General features: G+C 39.5%; 1 protein-coding gene across 2 annotated transcripts; it reads left to right on the top strand.

The window, feature by feature from the left end:
* The first annotated feature begins 3,065 nt into the window (after nucleotides 1-3,065).
* Nucleotides 3,066-24,865, top strand: ASRGL1 (asparaginase and isoaspartyl peptidase 1). 2 transcript variants are annotated; one of them, XM_071741581.1, is made up of 8 exons: nucleotides 3,066-3,279; nucleotides 4,187-4,389; nucleotides 4,500-4,742; nucleotides 8,625-8,767; nucleotides 13,716-13,870; nucleotides 18,827-18,945; nucleotides 20,891-21,001; nucleotides 23,618-24,865. In XM_071741581.1, the coding sequence occupies exons 3-8, from the start codon at nucleotides 4,556-4,558 to the stop codon at nucleotides 23,851-23,853; spliced, it is 951 nt and encodes a 316-aa protein (XP_071597682.1). In that variant the 5' UTR covers nucleotides 3,066-3,279; nucleotides 4,187-4,389; nucleotides 4,500-4,555; the 3' UTR covers nucleotides 23,854-24,865. The 2 variants fall into 2 exon arrangements, with proteins under 2 accessions (XP_071597682.1, XP_071597683.1); XM_071741582.1 differs by lacking the exon at nucleotides 4,187-4,389.
* The last annotated feature ends 2,038 nt before the right edge of the window (nucleotides 24,866-26,903 follow it).

Here is a 26,903-nt window from a genome sequence, read left to right on the forward strand (position 1 = left end):
TGAGGGTGCCATCTTTTCTAAATGGATCAACTCAGAAGCCTCCTGCACTTGCTGGGAAGTTGTAAGCTTCTGTCAGACATGCAGACAGGTTTTCCAACAAGCTGCACCTATGTACTATGCAGACTAATCAAGAATGTCTGAACGAGTTTTACGAGAGGAAATGTAAAGCTTGAATAAACAGAGAATTGAAAATAATCTCAAAAAAAGAACTTGATCTGCCTTCTTTGAAGTTAAAGTGATTAGAATGGTGCAGGCTGGGATTTATAGACTTCGCAGACTGTGGGAGGGACTTCAAAAGCACAGAGGTGATAGATAAACTTGTTTTTCTTTTCAGGCGTGCAGTGACAAAAAGGCAACATGGTTTCAAGGCTCTTACAACATAAAGAAGAAAAGGCAAACAAGAAGTTCTAATTTTAGAATTAAATGTGCTTCGTGCTTAGGACACATCTCAAATGCATCTTCAGCAGAGCAGGAAACTGATAAATACTTATAAATACTCAGTAAATATATATGAAACGGACAGAAACCACTAGGACCATTTTTAAACTTTAGCTTTAAAAAATTATCAAACCCACTCTGTGCATGGTTTTAAACTAGTATCTGAACCAGCATTTCCAGTGACTACATCTTGTGCAACTACATCTCCCCCCAAGCACAGAGGTTTCTCAGAACTGCACACTTCTGTCTCTCTGGTGCAACCATCCCATGGTGTGCTAAACAGTTCAATACCAAGGGCAGTAAGATGCTGCTAACTTCTTGTCTGGGGCAATCTACTACATGAAGGATATCCAAGTTCTAAGGTTAAAATCCTCTCGAAGTAGGGAAATGAATCCTCTTCCAGTTTAACCTCACTTCTGGATAAAAGGGAAAAAACACCATTGCCAGTGGTGATTCTGGTCCCTCCAAACAAGAAAATGTATGCAGCTACACTATTCAATATACAAGTCATTAATAAATCTGTGATGATCACATTTGTATTTTAGTAAATACCACACTTATCCTTTTCCATCTTACTGCTGTGTGTTTTACTGCTGACCTCATCCAAAATCAAGTTTAAGAAATATTGCAATTGATGTTAAAAAAATTAATTGATTATCAGAACTGGATTTTCCATCTTCTCTGAATAGTAGCTTACTATTTGTTGTAAGATTATGGTTAGTGGTTTACAGACTTAATTGAATTGTGCACATCAATAAAGTTACTCAACATGACTAAGTTTTTGCAGAGCATAACCTGTGCATCTTAACTTTGCAGTCATCTCCATATGACAGTTATGCCAACATAAGATTCATTTGTTGATTTTTGATCTTAGTGTGTTTCTGCATGCTTATGACACTTGCTCAGATATTGTCAGCACTGATCAACACTGTATGCTCCTACAAAAAAGTAATAAAACAAAGAACGCTGCTTCTGTTCTACAACATGTTTTGAAGATTTCCAAATAGTTTATTGAGACAAGTTGCTACATCAACATTTATTTTAAAAAATTACTCAATACAACACACATGTTCCCTACCTATATGTGTTGAGACTGCTTACTTGCCTGCTTCGGCTCTCCAGCCCTTACTCACCCTTGGTAACACATTCCCATCTCTTTCAAGTTTTGTACATACAGCTTACCAGCAGGAAACCTGATCTTGAGGCTGCACATGGGAAAGAATTAATTTATTCTGTAAATTTTAAAGCTGTTTCTCTGGCAATTCCAATATACAAAGCTCTCTTAAGAAAACAGGTCTCAAACCTTAACAGTTTAAATAGCTTTAGGACAGATTCCAGATAGGCAGTTCAATATGTTGATTTAAAAAAAGCAACCCTACATAACACTTACATAACTAAAATACTTTTCAGTAAGCTCTGAGAGATTTTATAACATTTCTAAAATAAAATAAAAATTATTTGACCACAATGGCAAAGGCTGTGGCCAAAGAGGGCTTAAGGTAGAAAACTGATGTGGAAACAGGTTATTTCAATTCTACCAAGCAATATGCTTGTGTTGTTGAATTGTGACAATGCCACACCAATACAAAATTTTAAAATAACTATATACATTTAGTGTTCAGCTACCCATGCAAACAACTTAAGTATTTCTTCTCAACTATTTAATCTAGTATCAGCCTCCTGTTTTGATACTACCTCTGAAAGCAAGATGTCTATAAAAAACAAGCCGTGCCCTCAAAGAATTCACACACAAAACTTAAACTCCTCTATGTTAATTCTACCAATGTCAGTGAAAAAACTTCGAGTAGTTCCATTTAATTAAACCACACTGATTAATTTTAAACCGGCCTTCAGAATCAAAACAGATCTTAAACTGAGTGACTGCACATTGTCATAAATCCTTCTTACTCTGGGCAGTTGTGTCTCTCGGACTCCGTGCGAGGCCACCGCAGGCTGCGCCCACTGCTCTGCCTGCAGCCTGGCCTAGAGCAACAAAATAGAGAAAAAAAGCAAAGGGGTGGTGAGCAAAACAGGAGTGATCAAGGAAGAAGGCTGGCAGCTTGCTGGGTGGAGTTTCTATAAATTTTGAGATTTTTTTTTTTTTTTACCATTGGGATGTGGAATCATACTTTTTTTTTTTAAGAACTCTATGTTAAGATTTTTTTTTTTCCTTTTCAGTAATAACTTTTTTTAGTTTTTTCTCGAGCAAACAACTGGTTGTTCTACCAGCAGCTGTTTAAAAAAATATTGAAAAAAAGAAACAACAAACAAGTTTATTTCTTGCCTCTGCCATCTATCTGGGACCGGCATGGTCACACTGACACTGCCCTGGGCCACCCTGACGGCTGCCAGAGATTCGCGATGTCCCGCACAGCCCCTTCAACTTACACCCCGCAGCCTTAGCCCTGGAAACGGGAATAGAAAACCCTTCTTGCCCAAAAGAGAAGGGAAGGTCCGAAGAACTCGCTCCCTGCCTGGCTGCGGCCTAAGAGAACCCAAAGAGGCCGCCTTGCGGCGGCGGTCCCCGGCCATACCGCCCAGCGCCGGGCCGCCCCCGCCCGACCCGGGCGAGGTGAACACACTCGGCAAGCGGCCGCCATCTTAACTGCGGGCATCCCTCAGCGCGGGGTGGTTACTATGTCCGCTGAGGGCAGCTGCCGGCAGCGGCGCCACCGGGTCGGGAAAAAGCGCTGCCCGCCCGCCTCTGCCGTGCGCGTCTCCTGCGGCTGGGCCGGCGGCACCCGCCCCGCGCCGGCAGCCGCCGGTGAGTGCGTCCGGGCAGCCGCCGGGCTGGCGCCGCCTCCGGCCGCCGCGGTTTGCTGTGAGGACGCCGCGCTGCAGGTGGGCTCCGCGTCCGCGTTCTCTGCGAGGGCGGGTGAGGCTGAGTTACGGCGGGGGGGCCGAGAGCGGCCAGGCAGGAGGGAGGGCAGGCCGGACAGGACACGGGGGCGGGCGCCGACAGTGCCCGCCCGAGCTGAGAGGCTGCCGCGATGCCCGGCAAGGCTTAATCAGCGGGTGGGGAGAGCGCTTGCCAGTTCCTCCTCCCCTGGGCCCCGCGGGGGGAATGCGTAGACTGAAGTAAAAATCGTTTATGGAATCCTTGGTGAAAATCGAGGCTTTCGTGCCCCATCTTAGGCAGTAACGCGCAAGCTGCACGGGCCGGGGTCGCCATCTGGGACTTTGCCGCTGCCATCCCGGCGAGCGGCCCCGAGAGCAAGTGCTGCTCCTGAGGCGGCGGGAGAGGCAGGGACGGGGCTGCCGGTGGTGCGGGGAGGCTCTGCCCTTGGGGGGTTGTATGCGGGATGAGGGAAGGCTGTTGGATTTTGTTGCTCCGAAAACAGCTGCCTCTGAAAAAAGTTTTTTCGGAGGAGGGTTTCTGCTCTGAGGAGCTCTAGATTCCCGTGAAAGATGAGGCTGCTTCTCTGGCTTTTTCGGGAAGCACCACCGCAATCGCCATCGCCAGAGATGTGCAGCACAGCAGCAGTCTCCGATCTGCTCAGAGGAGATTGTGAGCAGCAGCAGCAAACTGTTGATGCCAGGCGTGAGCACCTTGTTTTCGCGCCTCAAGCAATACAGTTCTGCAAGAGGTCAAAGGTCTGAAATCCAGGCAGCAGAGCTGGTTAAGCTGTTAACCCGGGCCGGGTCAGCTGCTCCTCTTTGTCTCCGGTTTTGTGCTTGAGCAACAGAGCTACCCGGCTAAGGTGAAGGGAAGGATCAAGGGTTACTGAAGATGCCTGCTTCTGTGCAGCTTGTACTTTTAACACAAAAGGTTCATGCTAAGTTGTAAGGTTGTAGAGAAACTCGGGCTGTAAGGGGCGTTCAGAGGCTACCTGGCACAGTCCCATGCTCAAAGCAGGGCTGACCTCAGGGTTGCAACTATTAGCTTCGCTATCAGGCTTGAATTAGGAGCTCTTTCCCATCAGTACTCAAACTCAGCCTCCTGAAAGAAAGGTAAATAGTTGCAGTCAAACTGACTGTATCTGCTAACTAGCCGCAAGTATCTGTTAACTAACTCTGTTTGGTGGGGGAGCACATGCTAAAGACTCTTCTTTCCAAAACAGGCTAATTACAAGTAACCTGTGTGCACAGCTGAAAGCCTCAGGAAGAGGTTGTCAGAATGAAGCCTGTCATTGTGGTGCATGGTGGAGCTGGCCGGATCTTTAAAGAACGGGAAGAGGGAAGCCGTGCTGGTGTTGTCAGAGCTGCTCTGCAAGGTTATGGAATCCTCAAACAGGGAGGCAGTGCTTTAGATGCAGTTGAGGAAGCAGTACGATCAATGGAAGATGATCCTCATTTTAACGCAGGTAATTTTTCAAGAAATAAGTGGGTTTAAAATCATCATATATTTCAAGTGTTTAACTTGTGAAAATGCTGGCTGGCGTCTTCTTTGAATTCTACACATTGCAGCGGATCAAATACTGGTGTCACAAAATAGTTTATTGATGCATTATTTATCTGTAGAATAAAAGAAGATAGTATATATCATAGTTTCTTGTGAGTACATTTAGGCAGATGAGTTACTATTTTTTCAATTTTTCAGTGTTTTATAGCTGCCATTTCATTCCTGTGCTGCCATATTACTTTTCTGTAAATCTTTACCCATTACTGTGCTGTGTATTCAGTTTTAAGACATGTACTCCTTCATGGAAGATTCACTCAGTTAACACTCCTGTTTAAGGCACTTCACTATAGCCTGCAGTAACGTTTAAGCCTTAATGCTTCAGTTTTACTGTTGCCATAGGAATACTGTTCTTGGGGGGTTTAGGTGTTTTTCTCTTAAAGAATGCTTGTAATTAGTGCTTTTATAAATTAAAATACAGAAATAATGCAGTAATGGTATGTGAGTCATGAGTTTGTACAGTAAGCGTTTGTAACTGGATTTCCTGGTGATTAATGTTCATTAATGTTTAAATCAATAGTTAAATACTTCTCTTTGCATGATCTCAAATTTATTGTTTTGATTAATTTCAGTGAAAATATTTCTCCACCCTGCCAAGGTATGTCAGGAATGAACATGGAAAGAACGACCTGTCAGTCTGTTTTCAATAACATTCGTTATGTGCATACAGTTTCTCATGTTGCTTCTCACCTTGTAATTAAAAGTGGGAGCAAACTTTTACTTCATATGAAACTTTCAGTGTTTTTTTCTGACTTGGATTTAACATCTTGATTTTTAACAGATTCAAGCTGAAATCATGAAGCCAATGTAGAGGTGTGGCATGTGCTACTATATAATTAACACTGGGGTGGCATTCACTTCACTTTTGTTTTTCTTTACCTATTCTCTAACTCAGTCTAACACTAGCCTTTATAACTTTGTTTTGCTCAGATTAGTAGATCAGTATCTATTTGGCTTTTGGCTCCCTTTATGCTTTTGGTTGTGTCTCAAAAATACCTCTCTGGTGAGAGAATTTAGATTTGCTGTTTTAAAAATGCAAGGTACTTCATGGCATGGAAAAAATCTTATATCTCTTTGGTAATATTAGGCCTGACATGAAGAGCCCACTTCAAAACTGTGGGTTTTGGGCCCAAATCTTAGGTAGGATCACAATAACTAGCAATATTCTGTGTTTTGCTTACGAGGTTTTTTAACCTCTCTGTGGAATTTTGTCACTAATACTGCTTTATCTGAGCCATGCTCTTTCATAGTGTGCTCTTGCTGAACTCCCATTTGTGAGCAGTGGATGCTTCTCTAACAATGATGGTATCATTTGAGGGTAGGACCTTAGACTCTACTTTATCCAATGACTGACACACAGTTCCAACTTCACATTTTGCTTATCCTACAAAGTGCAGTAAGTGTTTGTGACACATTTTTTCAGGGTGCAAGATCACACTTATCCTTAATTAAATGTACATTGAATTTTTTTTGGTTTAAAGGTGTTCACTTTGTTCTGACAGTATTTGTACCTTGTTTGTAGTATAATACATACTTTTTAGCAAAGTTTGTTTTAACTGGACTTGAGCCTTAAGCCCCTTTTCAAGCCTGGCTATGCTGATCTAAATGGCAAGTGGGCTGGTAATCACAGCTATATCTGATTGTGTTAACACTCATTAGATAGAGCTGCTCTCAGTAGCTGGTGAAAATGAGCTGAAAGCTATGTGAAGAGGGCCTTGATTGGAGTGGCTGTTTAAAACTCACTCTGTGGTATTTATCTTTGTAAAAGAAAAATCAGTTTTACTCTAGTATTTTCTAGGAAAACACAGATATTGTTGGGAGACAACAATAAATATTGGGAAGAATGGGCATAATGATCAAACTGTGTTGCATTTTGAGTGATAGGGTTACATGCTGTGTAGATATGAAGATGATCAGAAGGCTGGAGCACCTCTCCTATGAAGACAGACTGGGAGAATTGGGGTTGTGTAGCCTGGAGAAGGGAAGGCTCCAGGGAGACCTTAGAGCAGCCTTCCAGTACTTGAAGGGGCCTACAGGAAAGCTGTGGAGAGATGTGTCACAAGGGTGTGTAGTGTTAGGACAAGAGGTAATGGTTTTAAACTCAAAGAGGGGAGATTTAGGTTAGACATTAGTAGAAAAGTCTTTACTGTGAGACACTGAGCAGTGAGATGCTGGAACAGGTTTCCCAGGGAAGCTGTGGATGTCTTATTCCTGGAAACGTTCAAGGCCAGATTGGATGGGGCTTTGAGCAAGCTGGTTTAGTGGGAGGTGTCCCATGCAGGGGTGTTGGAACGAGATGATCTTTAAATTCCCTTCCAACCCAAACCATTCTCCAATTCTGTGATGCTGTAATCTTGATGTAGGCTTGGTGCAGGGGCTCAAAACCAATACTGTCATCTAAAACTACCATTTTAGTGTCTTCTGCTGCGTAATGAGGCCATTAAGTTCTGCTTGTGATGAGAAAGTGTCCTTGGTCATGTTTCCTTCATGAGATCTCTCTGACTAGCAGTGTTATTTAGCTTGGCATCAATCCTCCAGATCCAAGAACTGTCATTATAGTGATCCTTGCACCCTCTTTCCCTGTCAGCCTTTGCTGAGAACAGATCTGTCTATCTGGTTTTTCTCCTGCCCTTGCATCCAAGTGAGCCAGACTTTGTTTTTAGTGCTGCTGCCAGTGGATACCATGGCCTCAGTCAGGCATGTAGTGTATGACTTCCCACCCATAGTGCTGGAAGACAGGTGAAAAGACAGTCTGTAACCATGGAAGGAAGGATTCATCCTGCCTCAGGTAACCTGAAGTTTATTATCTAGCCTTGCCATGGTGGTCAGTGGAATGAGAAAGAGTGGCTACACAGCTCTTTAAGGCAAGTGGGTTGAATTGTTCCTACAGGGAAAAAAGTCTTCACTGTTTTAGCTCTCTGAAATGTTCAAGTCTTTCTACCTGAAGTATTGTGTAAGACTCCCATGTTCTGACATTTTTTTTTTTTACTTCTTTTTACATTTAGTCTCATCCTTATTTTCAAGTCTTGTGCTCTTGACAACTTAAAATGGACTGTTCCCCTGTAAGGCATTATTACTGGCTATATTTAAAAACTCCACAAACTATTTGAATTGTCTCTGTTTGCATCTCACTAGTTTTTGATTAAGTTAGTGATAGCACTGATAATTACAGAAGAAAATCACTACCCAGTGTTTTATTACACGATTTTTTTTTAGTTCCTTCCTCTGATGTTTTTATTTGATAATAAAAAACTTGTTATTTCAAGCTGTTCTTACAGTAGTGAGTGCATACTTCTACGCTGTCAATTTTGGCAGTTTCTTGGAATATTATGTGATGGTAGTGTATTAATAGGATTCAGCACTATACTATTTTGTTGGGTTATATTGTATCCTCCTTTAAAATAGCTTTATGTGCACTTGGAGTGATACAGTAGGTAAAGAATTCTGTTCATTATTGGTTTTCATTTGAACTTTCATACCTTGTACGTAATTGTGGATGGGACTGGAAGTGTGTTTTTCATCTTACAAAAGCAAAACTCAATTTCACAGTAGACATTGTACCTTGTGAGACTTCAGTTAATGATTCGATTTCTGTGGCTATACTCAGCAGTGTTTTCTGCTGTTATGTTTGTATTACAGAGATGCTTTCAGTAAGTGAGGCAACAAACTGGGAAAGAGAAAGTTTACTTGATGAGATCTAATAATTGAATCACCTGATGGTTAGCACTTAATGACTTTCTTCTTTTTTTCTTCCTTGCTGATTATCATATCTTTTTTTGGACTTTAGGCTGTGGATCTGTTCTAAATGAAAAAGGTGAAGTAGAAATGGATGCCATTATCATGGATGGAAAAAAATTAGACTCTGGAGCAGTATCTGCTGTTAAATGTATAGCAAACCCAATAAAACTTGCTCGACTTGTCATGGAAAAGGTATGCTGGAATATGTACTTGAATATAAAGTGGTTTTGTCCCCTTGGAACTTACTCTGATATATTGATACATCTCAATGATGATGTCTGTGTAGTGCTTTAAAGCAAGAAAGAAGGGAGAAATGGATGATAGTAATTGGAAACTATGGTAATGGCCATGAAGAACTTGTGTTATAAGGGTTTTTGAGATGTATTTATTAAAAACAGTGTTCTAAGAAAACATAAATTCTGCCATTCAGTTAAAAGCTCAAGGAGAAATTGACCTGTACAGGCCAGTCTTCTGTAGCTCTGCGGCTGGTATTCAAGATTTCTTGGGTCTTTTTCATTTCTTTTTTGAAGAGCTTTTATGCTATCACTGAGTCTTCTGCTTGATCTTTCAAGATTAAAGTTGGATAATGTACTGTTGACTTTGAAATTATATGGAACTGAATTAAATGACCCAATAACATCTTAGGCCATGTAATGCAGTTTTTTGGTTTTCTAGGTGACCTTCTTAATTGTGACCTAATCAGATGGTAAACTTAGTGCATAGTCATAGTCTTCCAGAAGTACAGGGTAACATTAGCACCATGTCATGGTGACAGATTTTTTAAGAGAATCAAACTTATCAGGGCACCAAAATGGTTGTTAGTTGACCTTCTTCATAAAATCAGTTCCACCTTATTCCACTAAGAACTTCCTCTAATATCTGCCACAGAAGACTTACCTCATTTTTCAGAAATGAGGCAGATGAGATGGTTTGGGAAGGAGTTGGTCACTTGTGTGGTATGTGCATCTGTATCACCATTACTGGACATTGGTCAAAATGTTTACATCTTCCATCTTTCTAGTGCAGTTCCTCTATTGTTGAAAGGGTTTACATTTGAAGAAACACTAACAATGAGGTTTTGTGTTTCTTTGACCTTTCAAGGTGGAAACAAAACTTTTTTGTGATCTATAAAAGTTGATTGGAATGTAATTTGCCCTCAGCAGCTTCCAGAGAATATAGGAATTGGTTTTGCCCTTAATTGGAGAATAGTTCTGCTCTTAAAATCAGAGCTTTTCACTGAAGTATTTAATAGAAATAATTTCAAAATGTGTATCCACTGAAAAATAACATCAAAACTTACAATGAATAAGTTCTTTCACATGGGATTTATTCTTTCATTTAGATAGAAGAAATGCATAGATGGCAGACAGCTTCACAAGACCAAATTTCTCAAAAGTCGTGAATGTAGGAATGTAGGTGGAGGACTGGGGGAGAGATATCTTCTGGAATATTGAGGGGAATGCTGATTTGGTGTTCCTTTTTTTTTTCTTTTCTGTAAATAACTCCTTTTAATGCCTACTGTTCAGTTCATAATTCAGAATCACTGATATTTTAAATTTTTTAAAATTTTTAAAAACTTTTTTTGTTCTCTATGACAAAATCCCACCTAAGTCAACAAGAATAAAGTCAAAACTACCCTGCTGGTTTTTGAGAACACAACTTTCCAAAGTGATTTAAAACAAACAAACAAAAAACATAACCAAAACACCCCAGAACAAAAAAAAAAATCCCCTCCATCTTTCTCCTCTACTTCAAGGTCTTTCTTCTTATCATGTGGTGCTTCTGGTTTTCAAAAATGCTGAGGCAAACTCTGAAAGGAAATCATAAAAGGCAGCTGTACAGGACCACGTATAATGGTATCACTCTAAACTCATAAAGTTTTGTGGTAAATTACTCTGCCCAGATGCAAAAAATCTTTTCTACATGACAATGTTCAAATTGAAATGACCTAAATTTCCTGATATATTTTGAGGTAAATTCCTGTTCCTTCTCCACCAGGTATTGTAGTTGTTCTGTCGATCTTGGGTAGGAATTTTAAGACATCAACACAGGTTATTTCACAGTACTTTTTGCTTTGTATTATGTGTTTACTGAGTGTATTTTGCTATGCATTACTGTGAATAATTAAAAATATTCTGAACTCTCTGGCCTAGTAATAAGACTCATTTTCCTGGGGTCCAAAGCTTGATAGGATGCTTATCAGTGGTAGTGAGATGCCTCACTGCCTTAGGGAATTTTGAAACTGCAGCTTCCAAAAGCAAGCAAGCAACCAAAAAAACCTGCTCCGCACCTGCTTGTAATAGTATTTTCCATTCCTGTTATGGAGCAATATGGGCTCCATCTGGTGGACAGAGTAGCTCTGCTGAATTGTTTTTTGCACAGATTATATCCCATCCTGTGCTGTGTACTGCTGCATTTCTTACTGGACTCCAAATTGTCCAAATTAATGAGCTAGAAGAAAGGGAGGACACTATTGTAATTTCCATTCGTTATTTACATGGTAGCCTCTAGGGATGGAAGGCTTTTAGAATGTTAACTCATTCACAAATCCATGAGAAAACAGTTAAATTCCTGTCAAATTATTCCTGTTTGTAGTTAACAAAAATAGAATGATACATTGGAATGGCTTTTTTAGAATGGGGCAGGTAATACTTTTCAGCTCCAACACTTCATTAGCTGGACATCTTGTGAACATCAGAATGCTGATTCATTGTGATTCATTGGTATACATGAACCATATATATGTTTTCTCCCTTCTATATCATCCAACCCTTCATATTAGATTAAGGAGAATTTATTGTAGACCATAGACTTCTCAAGGCAAAGGTGCAAATTTTTACTGTGCTCTGTGCATTGCCAGGATTGTTAACAGTGATGGTCTGAATTCAGGCAAGCTGCAGAAATTTGAAGGATTCTCTTTTCTTCCTTTCATATGAAATTAACTGAACTTGCCTACATTTGTTGTTTCTTACTGGACACTTCTGGAACCCTTTATGTTTTGTGTCCTTTTGAATTACTCTGTATAAATTGCTCCTGGAAAAATTAGGCTCAATAGAAAGTTAGCAAACATATTCATGAAACTGTAGAAGAAAGACAGAAAATGTGCATTTTGGGTTGTTTGGCAATGTTCTACCAGCTCTTTTGATCAACCAAATATATTGAAGAGAAAACCACATCAAATTATCCTTGAGATACCTTCTTTTCAGTGACGACTGTAAAAAAGCCCCCAAAACCTGTAATGAAAGCTTATTCCTGTCTGTTGCTTGTGCAGTTCAGGAACATGGTTATGTTTGAGGAATCTGCATATGGGAAGGAACCCTTTGAAAAAGTTTTAAGAAATAAATTCCTTTTTTTTTACTATTTTTTTCTTACTTGCTGAAGTAAGTAAGTGGTGGACACAGCCTTCTGATACGGATAAAGCCAAGAGTTCAATGTATAAATGTATAAACAAAAAACTAGCAAAAAACCTCTCCAGCCAAGCCCAGTTTGAATTCCTATTGTGTGCTTCTGGTGGTTTAGCGGCTGTGGCAGAGGGGGGCAGTGTTGGACAAAGTAGTTATCTTTCTAGTTGGAAGAACACTTCAGCTGTGGTGGAAATACTAAGGTCTTTTATTGTCTGGTGAGGTCACTTAGGATGTAAGCCTATTGTCCACGCTTCCCTATATAGAGAGGACTTCTTCCTTGACACTCTTGTTCCGTAAAGCAGCACCCCAGTGAATTGAGAACTTAATTTGTCTGTAAAAGGACATTTAAATTCTCAAAAATATTTTACTTTCTGGGCCACCACATGTGAGTGACTGTTCAGGAATGTTTCTGGAGTGCAGTCACATTTCTTGCTTGTGTAAGCTGCTGAAGGGGTTCCTGCAGAGGCCGTAGCAGGCTGAAGCAGAGCTAAGTGTCTGTGGTTTAGGAAGAGGTTCAGCTCATATCTTTCAAAACATTTCAGTGCTCATATCTTTCAAAACAATTGATCATGGTAGGGATTGCTTGTCATTGCTTTAGAAATCTACAAAATGTGATGGTTTGCAGCATCTTAAAGTCTGAAGCTTTAAGGCTGTAAATGTCTTGCAGAATGACATGGAAATACCCAGCTTCTGGCATCTTCACTTTAACCAAAGGATATGCCACCTCAGGCCTGTTGCCTGCAGCATCACCTGGTTTTGATTTTTGGTCCTCTACCTTTTGGTGCTTTTGTGCTGTGGTGCTGCATGGCCATAAAAGCTTGCTTGCAGTTAGCTGCTGTGTTCTGAAATTGCTCCGTATGGTACAGCAAGACTACTGCTGCTCCAGAACCTTCCAGGGTTCTGATTAGCAATTAACAGCTGTGTAGTGGTCTAAGAAGTTGATGCCTATTTTTGGACACAAGCTATAAAAAAAAAAAAAAAAAAATTCTAATTTTAAAGCTCCTACTAAAGTATAAGGATTAATGAAACATTTATCTAACAAGTTTCTCTAAAATAGAAATTAACCAAGCTGTACACACTTTGAAGCGTAGAATTAACTAAGGTTATTGACTTAAAATCTGGTGCTTTGCTAAATAAAGGAATTAAAATAAAGTCCCTGCAAATACTGTTAGAAGAGTGCAAACATTTTTTGTCAAACATGTGAGAAGAATATCCTATTCTTAATTTGAAATTCTGTGTCTGTAAGACTAGCAGCTGGTTGAAGGAAGCATTTAAAATAAAATGGTTCAGCTGATGTTAAGAAACACTTCAGTGTATGATATTTACATTTTGGGATTACAGTACTCTTATGAGATATAATATATTCAAACAACAGGATTTTTTTACCATTCTAAGTAAAATTGTTCTAGATCTCTTCGTTAACTGGGGAAAAATTAGCTAACTAGTTATTTGATGTCTGGGAACAGTTCAAATACATTGCATACAAATAAGCAAATAAATACAGTTCTTCTTTCCTAGTGATGAAAATTTGTATCTGTAATTTGGAGAGCCATATTTTTTTTTTCAGGTAGTGGAAGAGGATATAGGCATAGAAATCTAAAAAGTTTAAAAAATAAAACCAAATTTGGAGTTTTCTTTTTGTGGTAGACACTTCTAAAAATAGAATGGTGATAAAAAACAGCTCAGTATGAGGCAAAACAGGAATTGTTAATGAACTTCTTGTGTGTATCCTGCAGACAAAGCACATGCTGCTGACTGACCATGGTGCACACCTCTTCGCTCAGGCCGTGGGTATCCCTGAGATTCCAGGGGAGAAACTCATAACTCAGAGATCCCGGGAGAGATGGAAGAAGAATCTTGAGCCAGATTCCAACCCTGAGGAGTTTCAGAAGTAAGAGTTTTATAAAATATTTTTTCTCTTTGAATTCAGGTAATTTGGTTTGTGCTGTCAGTTTTAAAGCAAAGCAAAGCTTGAAGGCCTGTATTCAGACTTGAGGGTACTTCAGTTTTGAGTGTTATGTGGGTTGAATACAGTCTTTACAGGATATCCTCAGTGCAAGTAGTCACAGAATCACAGAATTGTCACTGTTGGAAAACACCTAAGATCACCATGTCCAAACATCAACATCCCCCTCAATAAAATAAATAAAATATATTTATCAATATCTGTATCACCATGCCCACTAGAACATGTCCTGAAGGGCCTCATCTACATGTTTTTTAAATACTTCCAGGGATGGTAATTCTACCACCTTCCTGGGCAGTTCCAATGCCTGAATACTCTCTCAGCAAAGAAATTAATATTCCTAGTATCTGGCTAAACCTCCCCTGGTGCAACTTCAGGCTATTCCTGCAATCCTATCATTATTAAAAATCAAGCTTTCAATTAATTTTCTCATGTGTAAGTGACTAGAGCAAACCTATTGATGCTTAAAAAGATTGTTGGTCACTTTGACATAGCATAGGTTTTGTAGCATTAATGGAGGACAAAGTTAGAACTTAATACTGCTCTGAAAATCACCAGTTATAGGAAGAAGTACATAGAGCAGCTTTAAAAAACAGTGGACATCAGTTTTTCTCCAGAGGCACATATTAAAACAAGTCCATGAAAAATAATAAAGCTGATTTTGGTTCAGTGGGTGATCAGATTTGTCTTTAAACTGGATTAGGTAGTTGAACAACATTGGATTTTGACCAGTAACTCCTGAGTGCTGCTTGTAGCTTCTGGTTATTGTAGATAGGAATGAAAAAATTGATGAAAAAGTTCAGTCTAGTGATAGGTAGATGTGAAAGGAGATACTGCTGGATGGTTTTGCATAACAGCAAAATGCAAGTCACTTGAAAAATAGGTGAGTCTTACATAAAATGGAGAAAAAGGTGAGGTGGATGGGAAAGAAGCAAAATCTTCTACTTTATATAAATCTTTTATTTTATTTTAAATCTTTTATATCTTTTTATGCACACAAGCTAGGCATCAATACTGAATTATTCTGAGCTTCTATTTGTACCTCAAAGGTTGTAGCATAGGAAAACATTGTATTATATTACATAAGAACTGTATCACATGTTGTTAATCCATTCCATGAAATAGTAGTAATGAGAGAAGCAGAGCTGAAAAATTTGCAGATCAAAAGGAGGAAATTTCTTCTGTGGGCACATTAATTAAAGTCCATGAAATGAGGCTATAAAGTACAGGCTCTGTTACTTTCAATACATTGCTAGAAGGAACCATAAATTCATGAGGCAAGTGTAAATATGGCCTTGTAAACAAAGCAAAGTTTTTCCTTGACTGGAAGGTATCAATCTTAGTTTATCTTGGATCCAACAAGTTTTCTTTTCATCCATGGTCTATCCAAGGACTATGTGGTAGTATAATTCAGTATGAAAAGTTTTTTCAAGATGGCATAGCCCCTACCCACCATTTGGTGTCCTGAACATGGGACTTGGAAGGGCATAACATCTGAGTCTCCATTCATTCTTTATAAATGCTTAGGGTTTTGTTTTGGTTTTATTTATGACAGTGTTAGGCATCTTTGATTTCAGCATTGTTTTGTTCTGGAATGCCTGATATAATAGAAGGCTTGTATATTTCTGAGGAGCTCAAGGTTTGTTCTAGCCATGCTGTCTTTTTTCTGACACCCAAAACACCAGCACAAATTCACAAAGTTGAAAACAGGTCTTTTTTTTTACTCAAGCCCATTTGTTCCTGTATCACATGTGGAATGTTCTTTTTCATTTTTATGTCTACAGTGATTATGCAGAAACTTTCCTGAGGTGAACAGGCAGGAAGTGAAATAGGACTAGTCAGAGGCAGCATAATACCAGATCATGCTGGCAATTCAAAAGTTGGAGTGTAGGTGACTTCCAGTCTGCTGGTCCTAACAGTGTTACAAACCTTGGATCTTCACCGTTTTCCAAGCAAAGTTTGTTATCTCCAGAAAATGGACCTGTTTCTTCTGCTGTTTAGAAGCTTGCATTCATTTATGTTAAAACCCATTGCATGTACAATATAGCATCTTGTACACATTTTACTGAGAATAAGGTATTGTTTGATGGGTTTTCAGTCCCTCACACCAAAGATTCTGACCGTATATGCTTGTCAAGAATTGCTGGAGATTGCCTGAGAACCCCACAGAAAGGGTGCTTAACCTGGCCATGAGGTGTACCCAATATGTAAAATTAATTCTTGATTGAACAAAATCATTACTACTAATAGCATGTCCTGGTACACTACACGTACTTACTGATATTCTCAATACTGCCACTAACTGGCTTAACACTGTATCTTCACTTAGACAGTTTTGCCTGCCATGGTAATGTTTTTTGAGACAACTAGCTATGGAACAGATTATTTATGTCTTTTTTGCCTTTGTTCTGAAGAGGAACAAAAAAAATATGTGACACTGAAGCAATAAGAATGTTTAAAGGGACAGCAAGAAATACAGTGTTGTTGTCTTTTTGCAGATAATGTATGTTGGACATACTCACTTAGCTCTTGTACCTAAGTGGGCAGATAGCTGCTGCATACATGATCTGTGTACTTTCATTATTCTCACAGTTGCTTAAGGCAAACCTAAGAAAATATACATCTGTAGGCACCTTTCTTAATTTCTCAGGAGAATGTAACTTTAGGTGGTTGAAGGTTGCCATGTGAGTGTGCAAGGAAGTACTGAATTTACAAATACACTTCTCAGCTAATCTTTTGTAACAGATGGGTGGGTGGGAAGCCCATCTGCACCATGATACCAGTTTGAGATGAGGTCTGTCTCCACATAAATGTCAGAGCAGTTTGTAAGGCCTGTGATTCATCAGTCAACTTTGAATTGCTGTGAATGAGGTGTAGGGACTGACAGTGTGATGTTCCACATAAGCACGAGGGAACGGGAAGTTGGTTCTCTGAGAAACTGGCTGTGGAACATGCAGACTTTGACTTAAGTAGCTTAGATTTTTTTTTTTTGGGGGGGGGGGGGTTATAGCAAGACCCTTAGCCAGTGCCCAGGCAACTTCCAAAGGTATTTCTGTACCAGTCACCTGTTAGGCACTTCACTGAAGGATTGCAATGAATTGTTTTCCTATGTGGAGGGATTTAGGGTTTTTTGGTATACCTCTCCTAGCCAGACACTGTGTTCCTATATGAATTGCCAAGATTGGAATATGTGGACACTCAATTGTCTTGCTTTTCAATGCAGCAACAGTAAATTGCAATAGCCTTTTTCCTCAGAGTATGACTACATATGTATATTTTAAGCAACCTATTATATATAATTTCTTTTTGTGCTGGAGAAATAAAGCAGTTGTTGACACTTCTGTTTTCTTCAGTGCATGAAATTTCTTAAGCTGGTGTGTGGTTTAAACAGATTCTACTGGCCAAGTTGTTTAAACCTCAAGATTGCTTAGGAACAAAGACAAAAATATGTATTAATGATGCATTGTGAACAATACCAGTCAAAAGGCACATAAATAATCCTTTTTTTTTTTTTTTTTTTTTTTGTGACATTCAAACAGGGGAATCAGGAAGAGGAAAGAGGAGGAACAGGAAGGAAGTGATGCAGTGCATTCATAACATAACTCTCCTTTTCTGTATTCACTTGTTTATGTGCATTGTCATTAATAATTCCATCTGACCTGGACAGGCTTTAGAGCTGAGCAGAGAAGAACCTAATGAGGTTTAACAAGAGCAAGTGTAGGGCCCTGCATCTGGGAAGGAAGAACCCCAAGTGCCAGTATAGGTTAGGGGTGGGCCTACTGGAAAGCAGCTCAGAGGAAAAGAATCTGGGGGTCCTGACAGCAAATTATTCATGAGCCAGCAGTGTGCCCTTGCTGCCAGGAAGGCCAAAAGAGTCATGGGTTGCATAAGGAAGAGTGTGGACAGTAGGTCGAGGGAGGTCATTTTTCACCTCTACTCTGCCCTGGTGAGGCCACAGCTGGAATCCTGCATCCAGTTCTGAGCTCTCCAGTTCAAGAGAGACAGAGGGCAACAAAGATGACTGGGGGATTGGAACATCTCTCTTAATGAGGAAAGGCTCAGAGAGATGGGACTCTTTAAGCCTGGAGAAGGCTGAGGGGACATTTTGTTAATTACTACAATTTTTCTGAAAGTAAAAAAAAAATATCTAAAGGGTGGGTGCAAGGAAGTTGGAGCTGGAGTTCTCAGTAGTTCTCAGTGACAGGGTGAGGGGCAACAGGAATAAGCTGGAACACAGGAAGTTCCATTTAAACATAAGAAAAAATTTCTTTAGCATGAGGGTGACCAGGCACTGGAACAGGCTGCCCAGGGAGGCTGTGGAGTGCCCTTCTCTGGAGATACTCAAAGCCCACCTGAATGCAGTCCTGTGTAATGTGCTCCAGGTGATCCTGCTTTAGGGGGAGAGTTGGACTAAAAGATCCCTAGAGGTCCCTTCCAACTCTGGTAATTCTGTGATTCTGTAAACTGTCATTGAAACAGTAGAGACAATTCTCACAACTTTGAGTTGCAGTTTAGGGGAAAGTTACGTGTCAGGTATATCACAGCCAAAAATCTACTCCAGGAGTATGATGGCTAGAAATACTTATGATATGTGTGCTTATGTTTTGTGGGTGTTTTCCTCCCCAGGCTGAAGTTTCCATGCTAGGAAGGTGAACAGGTTAGGGTGGGGAGATAAAAATTTTTGAGAGTTTTTACTTTTATTAAATACAGAACTATGAGAATTGTTGTGTATTTCTTGACATTTTTAATGAGAAGTATGGTTAAAAAAAGGCTTTATTTTGAGCAGTAATTTTTTCTGAAGCTACCTGGAAAATAAGTGCAACATGATTTAGCAGGTATGCTTTAATTCTGTCTAATTTTATGTACTGTTTTTCTTGGCAGAGACCTTGGAACAGTTGGTGCTGTTGCTATAGACAGTGAAGGAAATGTGGCTTGTGCAACATCCACTGGAGGACTCTCTAATAAACTGATTGGCCGTGTTGGTGACACAGCATGCATAGGTATGGGGCATGGGGTTTTGCCTCATTTTTTGTAGGTACATCATTTAAAAAAAGGAAAAAAAGAAAAAAAAAAGTATTACACATTTTTCTTCTTGTTAATGAAATTAAACATAAATACTTTACATCTGAAATGGAAGTCTAACATTCAGTGTCTTAAAGCCAAACAAAGCCTCTTAAAGCAACATGGAGACTTCAAGTCAGGACTGGGAGTTGAGATGTAGTGCTGTCATTATAATTATCTTCCAACACTATTATGTTTTGGAAAAAAGGGATGGAAATTTCTTTTTTCTGTCCTTTCCTAGCTGCTAACTTTGTTTTTTCTCTATTTCCTTTCTGTTAATTCTGATAAAGTTCTCTTTTTGTACACGCATGCTTACAGCTAAGTCCAAAAATGTGGCCAGTTCCATACTAAGATGCAATTTTACTGATGCTTAAGAATGCAGGTGTAATTGTAATGGCTGTTCATTACATCAGTGAAGCAGAACTTTGAGTAAATTCCTGTTCTTAGAGAGCCCTTATAAGTCTGCCTTGGAGCCTAACAGATGCGGTGTGGAATAAAGGAAATATTTCAAGAGGTCTCTTATCCAAGTATAAAGAGACACTTGAACTCCTTTTCCCAGACGTGTTCCTCTCACAGGACAGACTTACAATTTGATTGCTTCAGGGTTCTACCATACAGTTGGGCTTTGGACAATAATGATTTTTAGTAAAACATGTTGCAAACTCTGATGTTGGCAGTATATAATTATTATAAGACTAACATTAACTTACTAACTTCTTTTCACACCCTAAGTTGACCGTATTATGGTGCTTTCTGCCTTTTGACTATGATTTTCAGCTTCACTTCTGACTGCAACCTTCTGACTGCAAAATATGTTTCTCATATGTAGATCATGTTCAGGGCACTTACAGTGTGGGACATAGGTCTGTGAAGGACAAGTGAAATTGGGAAATTTTGAGCATATGGCTTACAACTTTTTCTTTCACTAGACATCTGCAGGATTGGATACAAAAAAATGATAGCTGTCCTTTTAATATTTAGACCCCTTTGAAAGGGTGTTGACAGACTGATTATGGTAGTAATTTTCCACATGTTAATCGGGGTGCATCAAGTACAAGTGATCAAGTACAGAAAGGAAGAAATTTCCATTGGTCTTCTATGCCTCTTTCCCTTCCCCCAGTACCTTGTTGATAAGTGTGTGGTGTGCTCCTCCCCAACTCCTGAGAAGTATTTTTCTTAGGAGATGTGCTAGAAAAAAGGGTGTTGAGCAAGCGGAAGCTTGGTGGAGAGCAGGATGTGGAATATGCCAGCAAAACAAGGATGGGGGGGAGAAAGAAAGGGGTGGAAGTGTGGGAGTTCAACAGAAGAAACACTCAGCTTGTGGTAAGGACTTGGAAAATTCTTCAGGGGTGCTTTGTGATTTTTCACTAGAGCTCAGGCTCTTCAAGTCTCTTATCTGCTTTTGCTCTTGCAGATAAGTCCCCCTCAAACTTTGATCAATTCACCATTGTCCTCACAAGGTCCTCACCTCATTGCATCCCACCACTCTCCTGCTGATCCTCAATATACTGTTCCTTGCTGTTCTGGAAAATATTTTTGCCTGTCTGTGTGAGCTGTTGGCCTGCTTCTGCTTCTTGTACCACAAGCAGATCACTGGTCTTCTAGCTTAGAAGTTGGAAGCTAACCTCATTTGGCTGTTCTTCAACTCTTTAATATATTTTACTTTTCAAACTGAGCCAGAAATAAAAAAGGAGCTAGTTACTTTAGTTACTGACACTTTACTTCCAAAAGTGCACAGAAGTGCACTTAGACCTTTAGGAAGAAATCTTTGGCACCTATTTTAAACAATACAGAGCTTATAAATTGTATTACAGAATATTGCCTTCATTTTGTTTGATTGATTGTTTTTTGTTTGTTTGTTTTGTTTCTATTTCCTCTGCAAAGGAAGTGGAGGCTATGCTGATAACCATTCTGGTGCTACTTCAACCACGGGACATGGGGAGAGCATTATGAAAGTGGTCTTAGCCCGACTGATCCTCTATCACATGGAGCAAGGTATATTCCAAACTTCCTGTAAGCTGAAATAATGAGAGTAGGAAATGTTGCCTGATGACAGGTTTTATCATCCTAGAACAGTTATCAGAAGAGTTGCTCCCAGGGGTGTGTGGATGGGTCACCTCTCTTTAAAAACAAAACAAAGTACTAAAGTATTAATAAAGCTAAAATAGTTTCAAGTGGACATGAGTATTTGTGCTGCTTGATGTTTAATCATGCTTTATATGAATTTATATCAAAAGATATTACTGCCTGCTTTGCTTAACTGAAGTTCTATTTAAGAATTTCTTCTAATTTTAAACTGAAATTTTGTTAACAAAGAACCACCGAGTGAGTAAAAGCAAGATCTTTTTAAGGATGCAATAGGGGAGGTCTAGATATAGATAATCAGAGCTGAAAGCATAGAATATCACCTTTCCAATAAACTAACATGCTTTTTTTTAAGAACTCTGATTATAGCAACAGAAATGCTTTTAAGACATTTTTAACTATGATTTAAATTTTCATTTTGTTTTGGAAAATGTACTAAACTGGCTGGGTGGGTATGTGGTAAACAGCTGACACAGGATGTCTTATGTGACTGTAATATAATCTGGCTGTGGGATGACCCTTTGGAGCTTTACCTTCATGAGTTGGTCTGTCATCTAAACCCTTGATTATATTACAGCCTGTAAACATAGCCAGACAACGTACTGGTATTGCATGCAGTAGAAGAACCATTAATAGAGATATCACCATTATTTTTAGAAGGACATAGCTTTTGGGCAGTACAGTGTAACTTGCCTTGAGAGCAACTGAACTGGAAATAGTTGGAAAACTTTCAATTTACATTTTCATTGGAGAAGCAGTAAGTAGAGGGACAAGTAACAGCTGAGAATATTTTTGTTATGCTTTATAAAGCTGCTCACATATTATGTGGGCCTTTCTCTCTAAATCTCTTGGCTGATACGATAGTTCAAGCATAAAATACAACCAACAGATTATTTCCCAAAGCTCTAACATGTTGTGATCTCCCCTTATTCTCTCTTTTATGTCCCTGGCCATTCAATTTGTGAATGGGTTTCTAAACATCTCTTCTAAACTCTGTAAACCTATGTATTCTTCGGCTTGAAGGTAACTGCAGTGCAAAACCTATGCATTGACATCAGTTACTTTACTTGTGATAAATCAGTATGAAAGGCAAAAGAGGCTCAAAAATATAAAATAAATTTTTTGAAAAGAGAAAAAGAAAATGACTGCACATGTGTGCATGTTTAATTGGTTTGCACTTGTTCACCCTGCCCGTGCTTGCTCTACCTTCATTCATCCTGCCCAGAAGTACAACTCAGCTGCCAGGAAAATACAGCAGCAATAGATTTCCTCCCCTGCCTGTCTTCCACCCCGGCCCCCTCCCCCACATTTCCATGGAGGCAGTGAAAACAAACCCTCAGCTTTCTATAACTTTTTGAGTCCCTGAAAGGTCAACTGAAGTTGCATATTTAAGATTAATTACTAAGCTCTTTCATAATTCCGTTCAGCTATTGAAGTAATTCACAGAGTAAGTATCTTCTTTCGGACCAGTGCTGCAAAATTTACTTTCATATTTCAGGAGTGAATTGGCTTGCCAGTCTTAACAGCTGCTGGAATCTCTGCCTTATGGTGGCAGCTGTTGTCTTGATGAAAAATCAATGAAATACTGACCCTTTGAAGTCAGTGCCACTGACTTGAATAGTCACAATGTCACCCATAATGTCAGAGAAAGGAGCTTTATCCTGTCAGTCACGAGTGCTGTGAATAATTCCGACTCTGCGCATTTTGTTTGGTTTTAACTCAAAATTTGCAGGGAAGGCATGAAGGTCAGGTTTTGCTCTGCAACTTCAGCTGCATAACATTACCAGTGGTATATGTCTTAGAACAGTTGAGCTGACTTCATTCCTGAATATATGTTCAAACTTACAGTGAACAAATATTCTGCAGCTATTACTGGCCTATGTGTATGATGTAGACACTAACTTGGATTTATTTTAAAAAATTCCTGTTAATATGAAGTAGGTGGGATGAAAAGATAAAGTTGCTTTGCTAGCTGTTTCTGATGTCTAGTACATAAGTCCTCATCTTGTCTGATACTCCTAGAAGTTTCAGGAAGAGTAGTGGTGAGATTGGCTTTTGATAAATTATGACAATGTGAAGTACATGCTTTGAGCTCCGTTGTGGCCAGTGCATTTGTGAACATAGATGGTGACTGAATTTTTTTCAAATTCTAAATGATTTAGACATAGCTTGTGACAAACCTTTGATAGAAAGCTTGCACACTGTCATTTTTCCCTTCAAATGAAGAAATGTTGTGTCTTGACCATTGAGTCCATGAGTTAGTCTACATCAAACACTGAAACTGGATTATAATGTGAAGCTATTTAAATCCTGTCTTTGTAGCAGCACCATACCATAGCAGCCATTATAGCAACTGTCTATAGCCTTGCTATAAACAGTTCCTTTGCTACACTGGCAATTTCCTACCCATTTAGTTGAAGGAGGAATTAGATTTGGCTGGCTCCATGGGGAGAGCTGAAACTTGAAGAGAATTTTAAAACCTGTTTCAAGACAGTTACTACAAAGTTACCTTGTTCTTCTTTTCAGGAATGTCACCAGAGATGGCTGCTGACACTGCATTGGACTACATGAAGACACGAGTCGGGGGCTTGGGTGGTGTCATTGTTGTGAGCAATTCAGGAGAGTGGGCAGCAAGGTTCTCCACCAAGCAGATGGCCTGGGCTACTGTAAAAGATGACCAGCTACATTATGGGATTTATGCTGGGGAAAGACACACAAAGTCTGTTGACGAAGCTCTTAGATATGAAAATGAGGGATTTTGAGAATGAAGAAGCATTGACTGGGGAAGAGTGAAGGTCTCAATTTTTTGCTGTAGGACTGAAAGAGCTCTACTCTTTTGATTGGTTCACAGGCATCACCACATTTACAGTCAAAGTGAAATCTGGACATAGTTCTCCAGAATTCATGGACATATGTAGTGTTTAATAATACCCTTTGGGAAACCAGAAGATCCTCTTTGTCTAGATAAGAAAGAGAATGGTTGGTAGGTTTCTTGGTTACCATGTGTTAGCCCTACATTAAAGGGACCCTGAGTTTCAGTAGTAGGGAAACTGCTTTCCATGCACTTTCTCAGAAACTGCTGTCAGGATGATTTTAGAGATGAATGTTTTTTTAATTAAAAACAGAATCTGGAAAATTGCATTGCTCTCCAGAATCTTTTGAGCAGTCATCCCATGGTAACAAAGTGCTAACTGTCAGTCAAATACTACCAAACAGCAGCAAAGGGTTCATACTACGTCACTGTCACAGGCTTCAGGTAACTGTTGGGGTCAGTAATAATGAAGTAAAGAGAATAATTCTTCTTTAGAGCTGGGAAGTGTGATGCTTTCTAAGGAGTTCTGTTTTAATTAATTAATCGTCACCAAACCTACAATTAAAAACCAGTATATCAAAGTGTATTTGGATAGATAACAGGAAGGATGCTGCAAGTGTTCAAGGCCAGGTTGGATGGGACTTGGAGAAGCCTGGTCTAGTAGCAGGTGTCCTTGTCCATGCAGAGGTGATGAAAGTAGATGATCTTTTATGTCCCTTCCGATCCAGACCATTCTGTGAAAGGATATTATTGACTTAATATCTGGGGTAGTAATAAAACAGGTCACTGTTTCAGTAAATATAAATTGAACAGCAGTCTTTCCCACTCAAATACAGAGGTGACAGGCACCTTTTAAGTCTACACATGAGGTGGAGAGGTGATGATTAACTGGAAAAATAATTATCTAAAATCAAGTGATAAAAGCAAACTGTACTAAACCAAATAAAACTATCTTTTAATTAGCTTCTTGCATTGAATTTTTCTTTTTAAAAAAGAATTTATGATCTGCATTACTGCTAGTACAGTTTCTTCGTTAGGATTTTGTATTTTTAAAAAGAAAGAACAAGATTTCTTTTTCCTCTTGTCTAACGTATCTACTTGAGGGTTTTTTGTGTTAAGACTGTGTAATAATTGTACGGATTCTAGCGAGGAACTAGGATTCCTCTGCAGACAGATTGGTATGTTATAATTGCATGCTATCCTACAGTGGAATGTTCCCTTTTCAAGATAACCCAAATAACCATAGCAAACATCTTAAATCATAGTTTGAAACCTCTCCTACCTGTGTCCCAACCACAATAAGTCATGTTACTGATCTGGCTCATACAGAATGGTGAGGTTACCAAGGCTGTCTAACCATCTCTCTGCTTTGATCCATGGTTTATTGGATGTTGCAGGTGACTGGATATAGACAGTGATGGTTTAAGAGCAGATGCATGCAAAACATAACCATGAAGTACGTGGGTACTTTATTCCACTAGAGATAATGTAGAAGATGGCTACTATCTCATCACCAGCAGTTTATGAAACAGTTAACAATATCTAAGATGTGGTCATCTGTAAAGAGAGTAGTCTTCTGAGTAGAAGTATTTCTTCTTATGTACACGAGATACTAACCTTACAGGGCTGGATTGTTCTCTGAAAAAAAAAAAAACCAAACCCAAAAACCTCCAAAACAGTATTGTCTTAGGTTCATCGCCAGAATATAAAGGCAATTCAGATTTTTGTGGTTCTTTGTTCACCTGTCCCTAGTGCAAGGTCAAATTCAGGGCAGGCAATAGAAACTATGATTTCCATAAATTCTGCCAAACCTCACTTTGCTTTGATGAAATTGCTCAATGACTGAAAAATAATCAAAACTGTGGAGTCCTTTTTAGAGCTAAGTGGTGATACGTAGGCATGGATGTAGGCTATACACAAGAGAAGAAGAATACAAATACCTTGTCATACACCAGCATTACCAGATTAAAGACTCCATAAAGGGCACAGACCAAGAAACCATTCCTTTTGCTTGACATAGCTGGGGAGAGGGGCTCTTAACCCAGTATTACCACAACACCTGGTCTATCATCTTTGTCAGGCTTTGCTTTTATGTTTTGTAAGTGGGTGCAAGCCTGTTCTAGTCAAGCTCCTGGTTGACCAAAACCCAAGAGATGGTTAGTGTAGCAGCAAGCATGACTTGATATGCCCACTGGGTGGTTCATTGGCTGGGGACTGGCACTGTGCTGACCTGGACAGCTGACTTTTGGTTAACTTTGAGCATGTTGACATCTGCCCAGAAGGTCCCATCAACCACGCCAACAATACAGATACAATCTCGGTAGTAAGTGGTCACTGTGGTTAATTCACCTCAGCTGTTCTAAGGAATATAATGTAATAAATTGCTGGCACTTAACAAAGAGCATTATCCTATATACATTCTTCATTGCAGACTAACTGGGCACCTTCCATCAGTGCATTAAGCAGTGTGACTGCCATCTGGTCTGGATGGTTTGCTGTGTCTCACCCGCTCCTTAGTAGCATGCTCTATATTCCTGTCCTAGGAAAAAGTAAGTTGTTATTATGGCTTTTCAGTTGATGCAGGGCTGGGAATGAGGGTCTGTGCCTTGCATACGGATTGACAAGACTTGGATTGATGATTTGATAATCCCCAGGCTTCCTGAAGTTGGCTTGGCAGTTTCAGTGGTGGCAGCTCAGGCAAAGCTGGTGAGGGCTCTGTGTTTTTTTCCAGCTACCTGAGTCAGCACTCCTCACACACATAATGCCATTTCCACACAAAACCTGGACAGGTGATAGATGTCTTTTAGGATAGTGTTCCCCTTTGTCATATGAAGGTGGGATGACAGATCAGGGATGAGGTAGACCTAACTTGCAAAGAAACTGGAGAGCTTGGGATGTAATGTTTTTTTTCCTTTTCTCTCTTTACCCTTTCAGTCCCATTTTTTAGCTGGAACAGACAATCTTGCTGCTGATTTTAAGAAGTTGCTGGTGTTGCACAGA

Source organism: Heliangelus exortis, chromosome 3, assembly GCF_036169615.1.
Source record: "Heliangelus exortis chromosome 3, bHelExo1.hap1, whole genome shotgun sequence".
NCBI lineage: Eukaryota > Metazoa > Chordata > Aves > Apodiformes > Trochilidae > Heliangelus > Heliangelus exortis.

Coding starts and splice junctions, on each gene's coding strand:
- ASRGL1 (XM_071741581.1), top strand. CDS start 4,556: ATGAAGCCTGTCATTGTGGTGCATGGTGGAGCTGGCCGGATCTTTAAA. Junction 18,946..20,890: donor TGGTGACACAGCATGCATAG/GTATGGGGCATG, acceptor TCCTCTGCAAAG/GAAGTGGAGGCTATGCTGAT. Junction 21,002..23,617: donor CCTCTATCACATGGAGCAAG/GTATATTCCAAA, acceptor TCTTCTTTTCAG/GAATGTCACCAGAGATGGCT.